Source organism: Peromyscus maniculatus, chromosome 15, assembly GCF_049852395.1.
Source record: "Peromyscus maniculatus bairdii isolate BWxNUB_F1_BW_parent chromosome 15, HU_Pman_BW_mat_3.1, whole genome shotgun sequence".
NCBI lineage: Eukaryota > Metazoa > Chordata > Mammalia > Rodentia > Cricetidae > Peromyscus > Peromyscus maniculatus.
In genome coordinates this window covers 30064406-30081244 of record NC_134866.1, presented here as the reverse complement: position 1 = coordinate 30081244, position 16839 = coordinate 30064406, and the positions used below count along the sequence as shown (strand labels likewise).

Here is a 16839-nt window from a genome sequence, read left to right as displayed (position 1 = left end):
TTTGCCCATGGGAGAATTGAACCAGCCCTCTAGTCTCTGGCCACACCAAGAAAGAGAGAAAGTACACAGCCCCTGCTCAGTTAAATAGTCACATACCCAAAAAATCCATGCCTCTATTATGCCAGATATCCCAAGGTCATTAGCAGTGTGAATTCCCACAACAGACAAACCACAGCTCTTGTGACTTGAAATGGAGCTTAAAAGTGAGCAAAAATAAGCCAGACTCTGGGCTCTCATGTTGTGGATCTTTTAATGTCAGATGGCATGGTGCACTTGTGAATCTTACCAGGTTGCTTATCTGCTAAGCATTGATGTGAAAGGGTTCCTGGAAAAGTGCTGTGTGGAAGAGTCATCAGTACAATTACTAAAGTTGAGGACAGTCTTCAGTGTCAGTTTGAGCAGTAGAAGTTGTAAATTCTAAAAATAGGCTTCCAATCATACTTCTTCTTCCCATTAGAAAGTTAAGTTTGTATATAAAGTAATAGGCTTTGCTATCTACTTTTTAGAAAACATAGATGCCAGTATCTTTTCTTCTAGGTTGCCCCCTTCCTCCATAGCACTATTCCATTACACATGTATCTCTTTTGATGACTTTGTTATCTGCTCTCATTGCCTCCTTTCTAATTTCATCATCAAAAAGGGAAATAAACACACACACACACACACACACACACACACACACACACACACACACACACACAAATTTAGGCTTCATATATAAGAGAAAAAATCTGTGGGTTTTATATTTATTTTTCTAATTGCTTAGTTTCTAGGCAGGAACTTGAATCATGATCTCCTTGTTCCAATATTATCATTGGAAAGTTCCTTTTGTGGGATAATATATTCAAGCCAAGATATGCAGGATTAAAAGAAATTGAGGGATGCCAGCTCCCACCTTTTAAAGGATTCCTATGAAAAGGAGAGAGGAATTAGACACATTTTAGATAGAAAGATAGCAAAAAGGAGAAAGACAGAAACACAGGATAGCTTTGGGAGGACCTGGATAAAAATCCAACAGCCCCTTCTACCTCTTCAAAGGCTCTTTTAATAACAATGTCAAGGGTAAGAGAAAAAGACCTTCCCCTTGCCATCAAAGCACACTGCACAGTTAAGTGCAGACACTTCCAAACACCTGCTAACCACACTCAATCATGGTCTGATTATTCCCTTATGCAGCCCTGCTGGGTAGAGCAAGCTCAGATCCCACTAGGAAACTTCTGTGGGTCTCCAAAACTCCCCCTTCTTAATATTTTAAACGGTCCCTCAGACTCCTCAGATATCCTTCCTTAGATCATTCTTCTTCCCTAGTCAGCCTTACCCTTCCTTGAGATACACTTTCCATCAAGCATACTCTGCCTTAGATTGCAAAGCAGCAAGAAGAATGTTACCCTTCCCTGACTACAGGCTTCTAGCAGTGGAAGTACAGAGCTTAACTCAGCTCTGAATCAGGTCTCTACTAAGAGCTTACAAATACTTGAAAAAAAAAAAAAACCACAGGAATTCCTAGGGCTGCCACCCTTCCAAAGGAGTAGAGGATGACTAAGAGGGATATCCTTTTTGAATGTGTCTGTAATGTCTATAACAGTCTTAATTTTGCCAAGGCCTTTTTTTACATCAATAAACTCTTGATGCAAACGCATTAAATAAACACATTAAATAAACAAACTAGTGATGTAACTGCATGAAACTTAAAGACTCCCTTAGCTTTACCAAATCATGGTTCATTATTATCACCAGGTTAACATAATTCTTGTCTGAATGTTACTATACATATTTACAACTAGCATGAATATTACTATGCATATTTACAACACTAACTTACATTCAAAAGCAAACTCTCTACAGGACTACTTTGTAAACTTTAGCAAACATCTTAAAGAGATCTCTTAACAGAAATATTAATAATTTCTTCCAACAAGACAGAGGGTACATGAATCATGATTATCATAGTTACCATAGTGAATTCAAAACTGTTTCATATCTGAGGTTGCAAATGCTCAGAAATCAGTCCTAATCATAGTCTTAAAGTTCTCCTTAAAGTTTGAAACCAGAGCCTAATTCATTAGTGGCTCTAGAGTCTTTGTGTCCATTCTCTTGACCCCAGGGCAGGGCAAAAGATCTCCCCTTTGCCCTCAAAGCACACTGCACAGCCAAGTGTTGACCCTTCCAAACACATGGTAAGCATGCCTGTGGTCCAAGCATTCCCTTATGCAGCCTTACTGCCAGAGCAAACTCAGATCTCACTAGGAAACCTCTCTGGGTCTCTACAAGAAATGACTTTAACACTGATCATTATAGAAGCTGTAATCATGCAACTTATACAGATTGGCAATAGAGCAAGATTCTCAACAACAACAACAAAAAATCATTATACAATGTGAAGTAAATAGCATTATACACCTGCCCATGGAGACTGATACTCTGAGATCCACTATAATCATTGATGGCTTCTAAGACAGAAGAAAATAAATTAACACTGATGATGAATGGAAATAGACTCTTAGAGGAAATGTGATGGAAGAAGAAATAGTTTGGGAAGCAGAGCTATATCTATATCAGAATGACTAAAGCTGAAGATTTTGAACAACAGCTGTAATTCACATGGAAAGGTGGTGCAGCATTATCAACTTGAATATCCTCCCCAACTCTGATAAGCAAAAATCGTTAAGAAGAAAATAAATATCTCCCTGTAGTAAGGAGATGAATGGAAAATTATTTCCTATGGGCCTATTTATTTTTAATTAAGAATATTTTATTTTATGGAAAGCAATGTGTTTTACATATTAAGTAACACTATAATTTGTATAGCGTTAAACAGAAGGAAAAAATTCAAGCCACAGAGCCTTTTCTTATAAAATATATTAAAAATGAATTCATTCTAAGTGAGTTATGGTTTTATTTAGTCCAGCCTGCTGTCCTCAAGTCATAAGTCTGTGACAAGTCTTGATCTCCTGATACTTCTGACTCCGTTTCCAGAGTGTTGGATTATAGGTTTGTATTTGTCTAGCTGTGAAATACTTTGATTGAGTATAACAGTCTTCCAAATAGTATGAAATTGCTCCTCAAAATATTTGTTTTTTTTTTTTTTAAACAGGTCTACCCATCACACTAACATAAAGATCTTTGAACACTATGTGGACTTATGCAGTCACTTATTAAGCAGAAAGGACATCATGGACTCCTTAAGGAATAAGAATTTTGACCTGTTATTTTTAGATGCAGCAGATCCTTGTGTTTTCTTGATCGCTGAGAAACTTGGGAAACAATTTGTGGCCTTTCTTCCCATGCTATTTAGCATTATAGACTATGGGCTACCAAGGCCTTTGTCTTTTGTCCCAGGATTTGGTTCCATTTTAACTGACCAAATGGACTTCTGGGCCAGAGTGAAGAACTTCCTGATGTTCCTTGATTCATCCATGAAGCAAAGAGAAATACTTTCTCAATATGACAGCATCATCCAGGAGCATTTTGCAGAAGGTTCTCGGCCAATTTTGTCTGAACTTCCATGGAAAGCCGAGTTGTGGTTTGTCAGCTCTGACTTTGCCTTGGATTTTCCTCATCCCATGTTTCCCAACATCATCTATGTGGGAGGCTTAACGGACAAACCTGTTAGACCAATACCTCAAGTGAGTGAAAGCTTAGCTTTCAGTTTATCTTTCATTCAGAGGTCTGCGGTGCTTAGATGGTGTCTTAGTTAGGGTTTCTATTGCTGTAAAGAGACTCTATGACCACAGCAACACTGATAAAGGAAACATTTAATTTGGGTGGCTTCCAGTTTCAGAAGCTTAGTCCATTATTATCATGGTGGGAAACATGGTGCCATGTAGGAAGACATGATGCTGGAGAAGGAGCTCAGAGTTCTACATCTTGATCCACAGGCAACAGGAAGTCAACTGTCACATCAGGCATAGCAGAGCAAAGGAGACCTCAAAGTCCACCCCTACAGTAACACACTTCCTTCAACAAGGGCATACTCAGTCCTACAAGGCCATACCTCCTAATGGCACCAATCCTTTTGGGTGCCATTTTATTTCAAACCACCATAGGTGGAAATTGTCCCTTAGAAAAGATGTCTTGAATGAAAGTACTCTAAGGCAACAGAAGAACTCTGAGTCTAGATTTTTTGGATTGTGATAGCACAGTGTTAGAATACCCCATGCTAAGTTTGAATACCTGGGTAGATGGTACAAAATGTGAGTTTCTTTTGTCTCTATTCCTTGCTGTGATGGAAAAAATCTTTAGTTAGTATTGGTATTTCTATTTGAATATATATATATATATACATATATATTTGTAAGTATATATATATATATGTATATATATATATATTAAATACAGTGAATGTCAAAACACTTAGAATGTGTTAAGGAGGTGGGTTCTTCATAATGAAACAGATAATACTTTCAGAAGACATGTACCTAGACAGAACTTATCACTAGTGACAAGAACTGCTTCTGTTATTCTGTGTCCCCAGCCTGTTGAGCACTAGGTACTCCATCTAGCTACTGTAAACCATCAAAGCTGCCATGTAGTGTGCATTTCTATGAAGGCTCAGAATCACTATCACTGAAAATTTATAAGTACAGTGAGCTAAGGATGTTAGATTGCTTGTTCCCTGTCACTGTGGGGTTCCCTCACCCATGAAGGGAATATAAACCATGGTGGCCAAGATGCTGAAATGATGAAGATGATATTTGTCCTGTGTTCAGATCAAAGCAGAGAGGGTATGGATTTGTTCTGGCTCTGTTGGGCACCACAGTGCCCATCCTTCCTTGCAGTTTGTGAGAACAAGTGTTTGGGGAGTGATCAGTGATATCTATCATCTATCTATCTATCTATCTATCTATCTATCTATCTATCTATCTATCTATCTGCTTTACATTAATCTTTACAAAGATCATTACATTGGTGTCATGGTTGGACCTGTAAAAAATTAACAACAAATATTTTGAGGAGCTTTTTCATACTGTTTGGAAGACTGTTTTATATATATATATATATATATATATATATATATATATATATATATATATATATATATATATATATATATATAAACTTTTTGAAGGAGCTTTCGGATATGGGCTTTAGATAGAATCTCCTGAATACCCAAGTTGGTGAAATAGGAGTACAGTATACAGGTTTGGGGTTCTCTGACAGAATCTTTATGTGGTAGAAGATATCTTACATTTATAAATCCAGATGTGATTGCCAGAGCTCCCCCCTTCTGGACTGATGGGTCAGATATTGGCACACAGAGAGATGAAGGGATTGTTACAAAGTGGGAGGAAATGTTTCAAAATAATACATGACACAAGAGTCTGGAATCACTTTATGGGGTATTCCAATACTTGTTTTGTAAGAATTAAGTGAGAAGCAAATAGACTGTGGTGGTTGCCAACATAAGGAAAATCAGACTTTATATCAAAACTCTCAAAGAATTTTAAAGACTACATATATTTGAAACTTTGTGTTTATCAAACATTGCAACCATAAAAATATTACTTAAAATATGTGAAATAGTTAACTTACAGGGAAATATGTCATCTATGCACAAACTATGAAATAAAGACTATGAAGAAAAATGTAAGTAATTTAAAGAAGAAATGAATAATAACTTAAGACTTCAATTCTACAGTTTTAGAATTAGATGACTATCCATACAAATTATCACCTTTTATAATACTATAGGCCCAATAGAATTATTAGAAATATATAGATCATGCTTAAAATGTATTTGTAAGTGACTTTATGTGCCTGAGTATTTGCCCTGCATGTATGTGTGTGCATCATGTTCCTGCAAGTGCCCAGAAGAGGCCAGAAGAGGGTGATGGATCCCCTAGAACTAGAATTACAGAGAATTGTGATTGCTCTGTGGGAACTGAACTGTGGTCCTCTGGAAGGAAATCTACTGAACCTTCTCTCCAGTTCTGAGTGTTCATTCCAACAACAGCAGAGCACATATTCTTCTCTAATGCACAAAACAAATTCCTTTGTTCGTGTGTTAGCCCATGCCACACCCCAACCCAACCCCAAGTTTTGCAAATTCTCTGGTTAATGTAAATATTTCTTACCACAGTGGGGTGAATAGAAAACAACATAATGTAAATTCAAAGAGAAAAATCAAGAGGAACATTTGAAAATATTATATACCAAGGATAAGGATACAAAACACAATGGAATGAGGGAGTGCAATAAAAACAAGACATAGGATATAATTCATAGCTATTATTATATTTATTAGTACAGCCAAGGTACTTGCAATTGATAATTTAACCCTTCAATATAAGGCAGAGATAATGAAGAGATGACTGAACAGGATGCTAGCAGAAAGAAGGGACATAAAAGAATCAGAGTGTAGAGCATTGAAATAATGAATAAACAAATTTAGAACCAATAAATTCAAAAGAGTAGTATGCTGAAAAGCAATAGGATCATTAAGAATATAAATAAGAAAGAACAACAAAATAATTAAGTTCTAAAGTAAAAAATTATCCACTATTAAAACAATAAAGATTATAATTGAATTATACAAACATGATATATCATCAAATTAGGTGATCTACATGAGTGGACATATTCCTATGCAAGGCTGTTAACATAATTGACTCAAGAGGAAAATAGAACATCTTAAAGTTATGGGATTAAATTAGACTGATCAATAACAAAGTCTTTCATTAAGGAAGTCTGATATAACATGGATTAACAGGTGAATTAAGTGAAACACTTAAGAATGAATGCCAGTTCCTGTATAATTATTTGTGCCACCTCCACAGGAAGGAATACTTCTCAAGCCATTCTATGAATCTGTCATTACTAGGTAAGCAAAGGTAGAAAACAACACCAGAAGAGAGGACACGATGCCACACAGCAAGTGAAGAAATTTCGTATACTGAATTTCTAGCATGAATATAAAATAATACAAATGATGTCAAAAATAGTTAGGAAGGGCCTCAAGTTATTAAGCAAAAAGAATGCCCTTAGCAATTAAATTACTCTGGAGCTTACATTTTAGGCAGTAAAAGTCAGTTATTCAAATAAAATCTGGTGTATGTGTTTGCTTGGAAGAGCAAACCATGAGAGTCCAAAGGTGTAGCACGAATCTTAAAAAGTCTTATTGATAAAGACAAACCTCTAGCCAGGTATTGAGGTGAATACTGAATGATCAGAGAAACAGAACAAATTATCCAACCTCACCTTGCCAATTCCTTACTTCACCTTGTTTCCTCAGACTGAAAGCCTCCGAATCCTCATCCGAATGGATCTCAACTGAACAGCTGCTAAAAGCTAAAAGCTTAAAAAGGCTCTAGTTACTGGTCCTCATGCCTCATATACCTTTTTACTTCCTGCCATCACTTCTTGGGATTAAAGGCGTGTGTCACCATGCCTGCTATTTCCAGTGTGGATTTGAACTCACACAGATCCATATGGATCTCTGCCTCTGGAATGCTAGGATTAAATGTGTGTCTGACCACTGCATAAAACTATATTGAATATACTGGATGTTCTGTTCTCTGACCTCCAAATAAGTTTATTGGGGTGCACAATATTTCAACTACACAAAGTTGAAGAGATGACTGCTGTTCAATGCAGTAACTACTCCAGACACAGCTATACAGGGACTCTGAAAGGAGTGTTATCATATAGAACACAAGCAAGCAAGGCATGGGTTTATTTAACAACTGGTCTTGTTTCATGTCACACCTGTGTTAACAAACCACTTTTTTCTAATTTCTTTATGTTTCTTCTAGGACTTGGAAGATTTTATCATTAAGTTTGGAGAATCGGGTTTTGTCCTTGTGACACTGGGCTCCATAGCAACAATGTATCAGACCAAGGAACTTATTAAGGAGATGAACAGTGCCTTTGCTCACCTCCCTCAAGGAGTGCTGTGGGCATGTAAGGATGCTCATTGGCCCAAAGATGTCAGTATGGCTCCAAATGTCAAAATCATGAATTGGCTTCCCCAGACTGACCTCCTGGGTAAACATCTCCTAGACCTGTTACTTTATTTCTTTTAATGTGCTTTGGGACTTAACAGATAACTGATGTCAGAGTGCTTTGACTTGCAGAAGAAAAGGCTGCTGATGGGTGAAGATATATGTCCAGCAGGCAGGTAGAAGCAGCTAAGGTTCTTGGGAGAATCAGTCTGTGCTCTAGACTGGCCATAGCAACAACTTCCTCATCCTTTTCAACACAGACAGATTTCAGTTCCCTAAATAGATATGTAGCCTTGACTTGAGTATTTACCATTGATCACTCCAACACAGTCTTGACCAATATGTGAGCTATAACTACTCCTTTGGCAGTTGCCACCATTTGTTGCTGCTATTCTCACAGTGATGTGAGAAATCCTTGGTATTTATAAACACACACACACACACACACACACACACACACACACACACACACACACGTAAGCATGCAGACACATCTTGGTTGTCAGCTGAGCTGAAAACTCAGACACTTACAACATGGATATTGTGGGATTGAGGACATAAGGAGATATTTGAGTACCACCACACATAAGCTCACAGTAATATATGGAGACAATGACTTCTTGAGCAACAGAGAATTCCCTAAAGCCACCTCCCCTCAAATTATTTGTTTCTGTGTGACTTTATGGATACACTTTTCTACACTCAGTGGCTGAATCAGAGATTTGTACTTAAAACTGTGACTCAAAAGAAGCTGGGAAATTTTTCACTTAGATCTCTGTTCAGTAAAATCACAGGCTACACAATAGGAAAAAGACTTGCTTTCCAGGGAAAATGGGTAGATTTTGAGTGAGGTATAGTTTGGGATGATTTCTGTATGATCATAAGAAATGTTTAGTAGCCTTTTTTTCAATATGGAGCAAGAGACACGACCCGTAAATACAGAAGTTTCTGGTCTATCATCCCCTTCTGTAAACTTCCCCAAACAGAGCAGATAACACCCATAATATAGACTTCATGTGAGATCAGACGTAAAAAAGCAAGAGAAGGCCAAGGTTAGACAAATGAAGAAGAAGGCATCAGTGGAGAAGATGAGGATGAATAGAAGGACAAAGAAACTTGCCTCACTTGTCACTGTCCTTGTAGCTGTCCCTGGCTCTAGATCTTAGATAGATTTTGACTGAAGTAAGGCATCTCTCTGCAGAGAGAAGGCTTGGTATTACATCCTGGAACATTGCAAATCTCTAAAGCAACATCAGTAAATTCATTCTCCCTAGCACATTGGTATTTCTTGGGTCTGCTGCTTTACCTGGTATCTGAACTTTGATAGTGACATACTGGATGATCTTTCTCTTTTGCAACAGCTCATCCTAGTATTCGTCTCTTTGTCACCCACGGGGGAATGAATAGCATAATGGAGGCCATCCAGCATGGAGTACCCATGGTGGGGATTCCCTTTTTAGCAGACCAACCTGAAAACATGGTCCTAGTAGAAGCAAAGAAAATTGGTGTTTCTGTTCATCTAGAGACACTCAAGGCAGAGACATTTGCACTTACACTGAAAAAAGTCATAGAAGACAAGAGGTATGCAGCTCTCTGGGATTGGGGTACCTTAGACTGAATACATGTTTTGTATAGTCTGTTTATCAATGAAACAGAATTTTGTGGGATGTGTTATAATACATGCGTGATTCCCTGAAAGTCCTGATGCTCTTTTGTTATTAATTCTAATTTTAGGTGTGGTACTGAGACTATGCCTCTACCTAATGTGGTGGGATGATTTCTTATACACACATTATCTTCATTTTTTTTCACTTTTTAAAATTTATTTTTCTATTATCAGCTTGATACAGTATAAATTCTTACCCTAATTGTGAAATGTTTCATTGCGGCTTGCCCAGTAATTGAGTAAAACCAAAACTTATTATAAGCCACAGTCATCCTAGGGTCCCCCCTGCTATATAGACTCCCGGGTTCTGTGGGTTGCAATCTGATTGTTCTTTGCTTTATATCTAAAATCCACTTATGAGTGAGTACATACCATGTTTGTCCTTCTGGGTTTGGGTTACCTCACTCAGGATAATTTTTTCTAGTTCCATCCATTTGTCTGCAAATTTCATGCTGTCATTGCTTTTCTTGCTGAGTAGTACTCCGTTGTGTATATGTACCACATTTTCTTAATCCATTCTTCAGTTGACAGGCATCAAGGTTGTTTCCAGGTTCTGACTATTACAAATAGTGCTGCTATGAACATAGCTGAGCATGTATCTTTGTGGTATGATTGAGCATTCCTTGGATATATGCCCAAGAGTGGTATAGCTGGGTCTTGAGGTAGATCGATTCCCAATTTTCTGAGAAACTGCCATACTGATTTCCACAGTGGTTGTACAAGTTTGCATTCCCACCAACAGTGGAGGAGTGTTCCCTTTGCTCCGCATCCTCTCCAACATTGACTATTATTAGTGTTTTTGATCATAGCCATTCTGACAGGTGTAATGTGGTATCTCAGAGTCGTTTTGATTTGCATTTCTCTGATGATTAAGGATGTTGAGCATTTCTTTAAACACCTTTCAGCCATGATCTCTTATATTTTGGATAGCTATAATAGAATTTCAATAGAGGCAGGAGAGATCATTTGCATGTTCTTTAGGTGGCTAATCTCCCTGACTCATCATATACCTATATAATTCGAATGGAATTAGAAGAGGACTGTCTTAATTACCATTGTATTGCTGTGAAAAGGTACCCTGACTAAGGCTACATGTAAGATAAAGCATTTATTTGGGTCTTGCTTACAGTTTCAGAGGTTAGTCCATGATCATCATGGATGTGACTGTGGCCACAGGCATCTGCTTATCCAGATGCATAAGAACTCACGTAAAGCAGTCATACACCATTATCATTAACATTCATGTGATAAAATACATACACAAATCTAACAAATGGCTAATACATAGTAAAGGCTAAGCATACTACTATGTAATATTATAAATAAATAACTTGGAGACTTTAGAGTACTATGTCATCTATTCATTTATGAAAACATTCATTAAGATTTTAAATGCAAATTCATTCCTTAGAGTAAAACAAACTCTTCTATGTTATAACAAGTATTGGGTCATAAGTATTCAAATCTATTCATTAATTTACAAATAACCCAAAGAATTCTGTAATGTTCAATAGAAGTATGTAATAAAAACATTGCATATGTTCTATTGTGATGTCTTTAGCAATTGTTTACTGAAATAAAACGCAAACATCAATCTTTCAAAATAGGAGCAATAGGTGAGAACTTACACCTTGATCTGCAGGCAGGAGGCAGAAAGATCAAGACTATGCCTGGTGTAGGCTTTTTGAAACAACCCAGTGAGAAACCTCCTCCAATAAAGTCACAGTTCTTAATCCTTCCGTAACAGAGCACCAACTGATAAGCAACCATTCAAATATATGTGACCACGGGAGCCGTTCTCACTAAACTACGACAAGGACAATTGCATGTCCTTAATGGGTGACCTTCCCTCTTCAGGGTCTTTGTGTTGAACTCACAGAACCATCTCTCCAACGTCATACTCTTAGGAGAACATGTTTTTGGCTATTATTTCTTTCTGTGCTTGAGCTCACTCATCATACACTACTTTCTCTTTAACACTTTGAAATATTTGCAATTTCTCTACCATGTGTGTCATATTTATCAATGGCCTATGGAGAGCCTGCTCCAAGACCACCTCCATGGTAATGCAAGAAAATACACAAAGGCAGTAAAGACTAGGCCTTTTCGATCTGAGGGTATTTAGAAATCAGTTCTTATCTCTCCAGTAAAATAAGAAAACACACATACTTTCTGATGTTAACTGTCTCTTTTACTTCATCTTAACAATGGCCTCTGACTCTTTCTGTCTCTGCATTGCTACATATCTCCACACTGCTACCTTCTATATGGACAGCTACCTGTCTATCTTTACATGCATATGGCCATACATCTCTATACACAGTTATATCTGTTTTCACATGTCTACATATCTCCACACTGCTACCTTCTATATGGACAGCTACCTGTCTGTCTTTACATGCATATGGCCATATATCTCTATACACAGTTATATCTGTTTTCACATGTCTACATATCATTCTTTTACAAACATTTCTCTTCTATATCTCTTTTCTATACAGTTTCATTTTCCTCTTCTCCACATAGCTACAAATCTCTTTGGCACAGTTACATCTGCACATTTCTTCTCTCTACTCTGTTACATTTTTCACATATTATTACATCATTTTTTCACTCTTTACTCATTCATTCTTTCATTCATTAATTTTCTCATCTTAGTCTCACACTACTTCTTCTTATCTGCCCAACTTTGGGCAATTACATGTTACATTTTTCTCTCTGCCCATTCAGCTACATTCCTCAGTTAGCACATGAATTTACAGACACTCACACACTCACTCTTACCCTCTGCCCAGCTCTTAAACTGTTCATTAATATCATTTGCCCTCATTCATTCTCTTACATTACCTAATGCTTCTTATTCCTCATTTCTCACCCAGCATTCACACACACTTCACTCACATTCTGCACAACTTCCTCCTCTACATTGCCACTTTCTTCATCTCTCACTCAGCACACACCAGCACCCAAACCCACACACCCCCTGCACACACACAAACAATTCACTCACATTCTGTGTCAGTTCTCACATAAATCTACACATCTGTCTCTCTCCATACTGCCACTGCTCTCTTACAGCCAGCCAAACTCTTATAAGTTACATTTTCAGGACCCTACCCGTTCTCACAACACAAGGTAATTCACATAGATTCTTTTAGGCTAGCAATGTCACATTGATTCGTGCATGTAGCTCTAAGTTGGTGAGTTATCCCAGACAATAAGTAAACACTTGGCTGAACCTTGAGCCTATACTGAGGCTGGGACTGTGTGCAGAGGGCCAATAACTGAGAAAATTATGTCTAAAGTTGCTCAATCTCTGACCTCGAATAAGCAAAACAACACCTGGAAAAACGGCTTCAGGTATTTGTCTCTAGAGGCAAGCAGCCAGCTTTGAATCTGTTCTGAAGTCTAAAGTTAGCTGTCTGTATAAAAGGCTATCTTTGTGATTGATAATCCTATGTCAGTTTGAGTAATGTAAAATATCCTAGTATAGTTTCTATACATCAAAATAATACAGCTTAAGTAGAAATCAGCTTCCTGACCATTCACCACTATATATGTGCCAATAGATGGAATATATTCTAGAGATAAACACACAAGCAGTGGGAAAGCATCAATAGCTGTTCTTAGGAAAGAAATACAGTAGCACATGAGAAAAATGACAGGCAGGAGCAACTGGTCAGTAATAGTAACTCCAGGGCTTTGTCAAGTGGGGCTTTCTGCTAGGGAGTTATACGTCTGTTGGTCGACTTGTCAAACACTTGTAGACACATTTCTAAATTGTCTCATTAAATAAAAAACTCAGAGCCAAATACAGGCATGAAAGCCTTAGAGAGATCAGGGAAATAAGGAAAGCCGCAGCAAACCTTACCTCACCTACTCTGCAGCTTCCAAATGCGAGTTGCTTCCTGTCCACCCATGTTTGTATGCCTTGCTGTTATGCCATATGATTTTCTCTCTCAGTTCAGATACACCACTTCCTCTGCCTACACAGCTCTGTCACTTCCTGTCTGTACAGACTTCCAGATCTCCATGTTAAATTAGTTTTGGAATTTAAGGTGTGTGCTACCACACCTGGCCCTGTTTCCAGTGTGGCCTGAACACACAGAGATCCTGCCTGCCAAGTGATAGGATTAAGGGCAAGTGCTATTGTTGCCTGATTTCTTTGTTTACTTATAGTGGCTGACCTTTTCCTCTGATCTCCAGGCAAGCTTTATTTATTAAAGCACACATAAAATATCACCACATTTCAGCACAAATGAAATATCACCACAAACACTAGTTGTCACCTGCTATATACACCCACAGCCCTTGGCAATGTGTGTCTATTGCACACTAGCACATAGAAAGCATGCACCATGAGGATCAGTGGGTATCATTTTGCACTATGTTCCTAGGGCCCAGGACAGGCCTGATATAAAGGAAGTTTTCACAAACACAAAAACAGGTGATCCACATTTCCCTAGCCCATCTAGGACAATGATTTCACAACCAAACAGGACTGAATACTCAGGTTTCAATGTCCTAATCACTTAATCAGACAGACATCCTGTCACCTGTGTTCAAATATACTTAATGTGAGCACACCTTTAGTACCATAGGTCAATACTTACAAACATAGCCATTTTTAAAAATTTCCCTTCCAGGGTTAATTTTGATCCTTCTGTATAAGGTTTTCCTTTTTATCTTTTTATTGAACTTTTAGCTGTCAAGTATATGCCAGCAATTTTGTTTGAAGCTGATCTGTGGGTCTATATTAGAAAATGATGTGGCTATTACAAAGCAGAATGCTAGAGAGGTCCCCAGGAACCCACAAAGATGACTTCACTATAGAATACTGGCAATGGTCGAGAGGGTGCCTGAGCGGTCGAGAGGGTGCCTGAGCTGATCTACTCTGGTGATCAGATGGCCAAACAGCCTAACTATTATGATAGAATCCTCATCCAGTGAGTGATGGAAGTAGATGCAGAGATCCACAGCCAAGTTCCAGGCAGAGCTCCAGGAGTCCAATCGAGGAGAGAGAGAAGGGATTATATGAGCAAGAGATATGTATACCATGATTGGAAAAAATACAGAGACAACTAGCCAAACTAGTGAAAACACATGGACTATGAACCCAAAGCTGAGGAGCCCCCATGGTACTGGACTAGGCTCTCTGGATAAGTGAGACAGTTGTTTAGTTTGAACTGTTTAGTGGGCCCCCAGGCAGTGAGACCAGAACCTGTTCTTAGTGCATGATATGGTTTTTTGGAACCTAGTGCCTATGCTGAGACACTTTGCTCAGACTTTGTGCAGGGAGGAGGGGCTTGGACCCGCCTTAACTGAATGTACCAGGCTCTGCTGACTCCCTAGGAGAGACCTTGCCTTGGAGGAGTTAGGAATGGATGGTGTGTTGGGTGGGTGGGTGGGTGGGTGGGGGAGACTGAGGGGTGGGAGGAGGTAGGATAGGGAAATTGTGGTTGATATGTAAAATAAATAGAAAATCTCTATATAAAAAAAAAAGAAAAAGATGTGTGTGTGTGTGTGTGTGTGTGTGTGTGTGTGTGTGTGTGTGTGTGTTTGTGTGTTTTGTATGCCTGTTATAAGGTCTCAAGTACTATCATAGCACATTGGTAACACATTATCTCTGTGTCTGCCCATAGGTTCAAGTCTGCAGCCATGGCTGCCAGGGCCATCAGGCGCTCTCACCCCCTGACACCTTCCCAGCGTCTGGTGGGCTGGATTGACCACATCCTACAAACAGGGGGAGGAGCACATCTCAAGCCCCAAGGCTTTCAACAGCCATGGCATGTGCAGAACCTGCTGGATGTCCTATTGTTCCTGTTGGGGCTCACTCTGGGCACCTTGTGGCTGTTGACGAAAATGCTGGGCTTGTTGCTCAGGTCCCAGGGTGTGGTCAGGAAGGAAAAGAAGTCCTAATGTTAGGTTGACCTGGGGGAGGATGTTGGAAATCTGGCTCTTTAGAGGCCTCCCCCTTCCCTAACACAAGGAACTCCCAGGGTTCTCCTCTTTCCCTCTTCCTGCTGCTGGACCTCCAGTTGTCCTCACTGTTTTCTGCCTCTTTCCTAACACTCATACAGTACATTGACTGGTGACTCCACTACCTGGATCGCCTGGCTCTAGTACAATCCTTCCTTTCCCAGCCATTTCTTCTCTTCACTCCTTTCTGCCATTGACAGTATTATGACAGTTTCATCCTCTCTGTGGCTTCTATCATCTCACTTTAATTTCTCATATCATTTGAGATAAAAATAGACAAATTCGATTACTCCTCTATTTTTCTTATCTTATAATCTCTCTTTAGAGTTCAGAATGCCTGTCCTGCTCCATTCTACACTTTCTGTTAGGCAGGAACACTCACTCCTAGGATGTAATATGAACCAATTTGCCTGACAATGACAACATGAATGAAGTAACCTTATTTTTCTTGGTAGACATCAAAATTATAGTTCATATACAGTTGGAGGGTTTGGAGAATCATTTTTGATATGACTGATATGATAGATTTATTTCCCTATGTCTGAGAAATTATAATAAGTAAGGAAAAGGAACTACGTTCTATCCACCTATTGGAGTAACAGCTAAAACAGAAATAACAGAATAGCAGTAAAACAGAATAAACTAGAGATTTATAAATTGATTCAACATCAACTTCAGTGATATTAAGTAAGAAGATAGAAAGAGAAGTGATAAATGTAGAATGTCCTATTTGATAGAAGTTCAGGGACAACAAGCAATGTGTGGCTATTCATAAAATATTATTTTTGAAACCAAGTGTACATGGGAAAATCCTATGATGGTATATCTGCAGTGTGTGGATGAGGATCACATATCACAGCTCATATTACACACAGCCTCTTGATTTGCAAGTTTGTTACTACTGTATATATAAAACATGTTAAAATAGAAAAATAGTTAAACCCTTAAAATAAAATATATACAGAAATGAATGCACTTCTTTCACCAGCATTTTTATAACTATACAAGTATGAAAAAAAGCTATTACAATGACAGTTGAGAAAGTTTAATTTGCACATTAAATTCTCAGATTAAAGACAAAGATAATTGCAAATGACCTTGCAATTTATTGTTTGTATTTTATAGTTGTGTGGATTATTATATGAGAATGCATTATCTTTGCATAGGTTTAGAGAATAAGCAAATATTTGATGACATTTAAAGTTTCCAAAGCTACTAAAAGGAGATTGGAGAAATTATTTTGGCCACTCCATG

The 16839-nt window shown here is 38.3% G+C and overlaps 1 protein-coding gene across 1 annotated transcript in view; it reads left to right on the top strand.

Moving 5' to 3' along the window:
* The window catches only part of LOC143268653 (UDP-glucuronosyltransferase 3A2-like), a 39953-nt gene extending 23397 nt beyond the window's left edge, over positions 1-16556 (top strand). The window contains exons 4-7 of the mRNA XM_076551787.1: positions 3095-3626; positions 7752-7983; positions 9302-9521; positions 15249-16556. Coding sequence (XP_076407902.1) covers positions 3095-3626; positions 7752-7983; positions 9302-9521; positions 15249-15525 — 1261 coding nt within the window. The 3' untranslated portion in view covers positions 15526-16556. The remainder of the gene's footprint in view (positions 1-3094; positions 3627-7751; positions 7984-9301; positions 9522-15248) is intronic.
* The last annotated feature ends 283 nt before the right edge of the window (positions 16557-16839 follow it).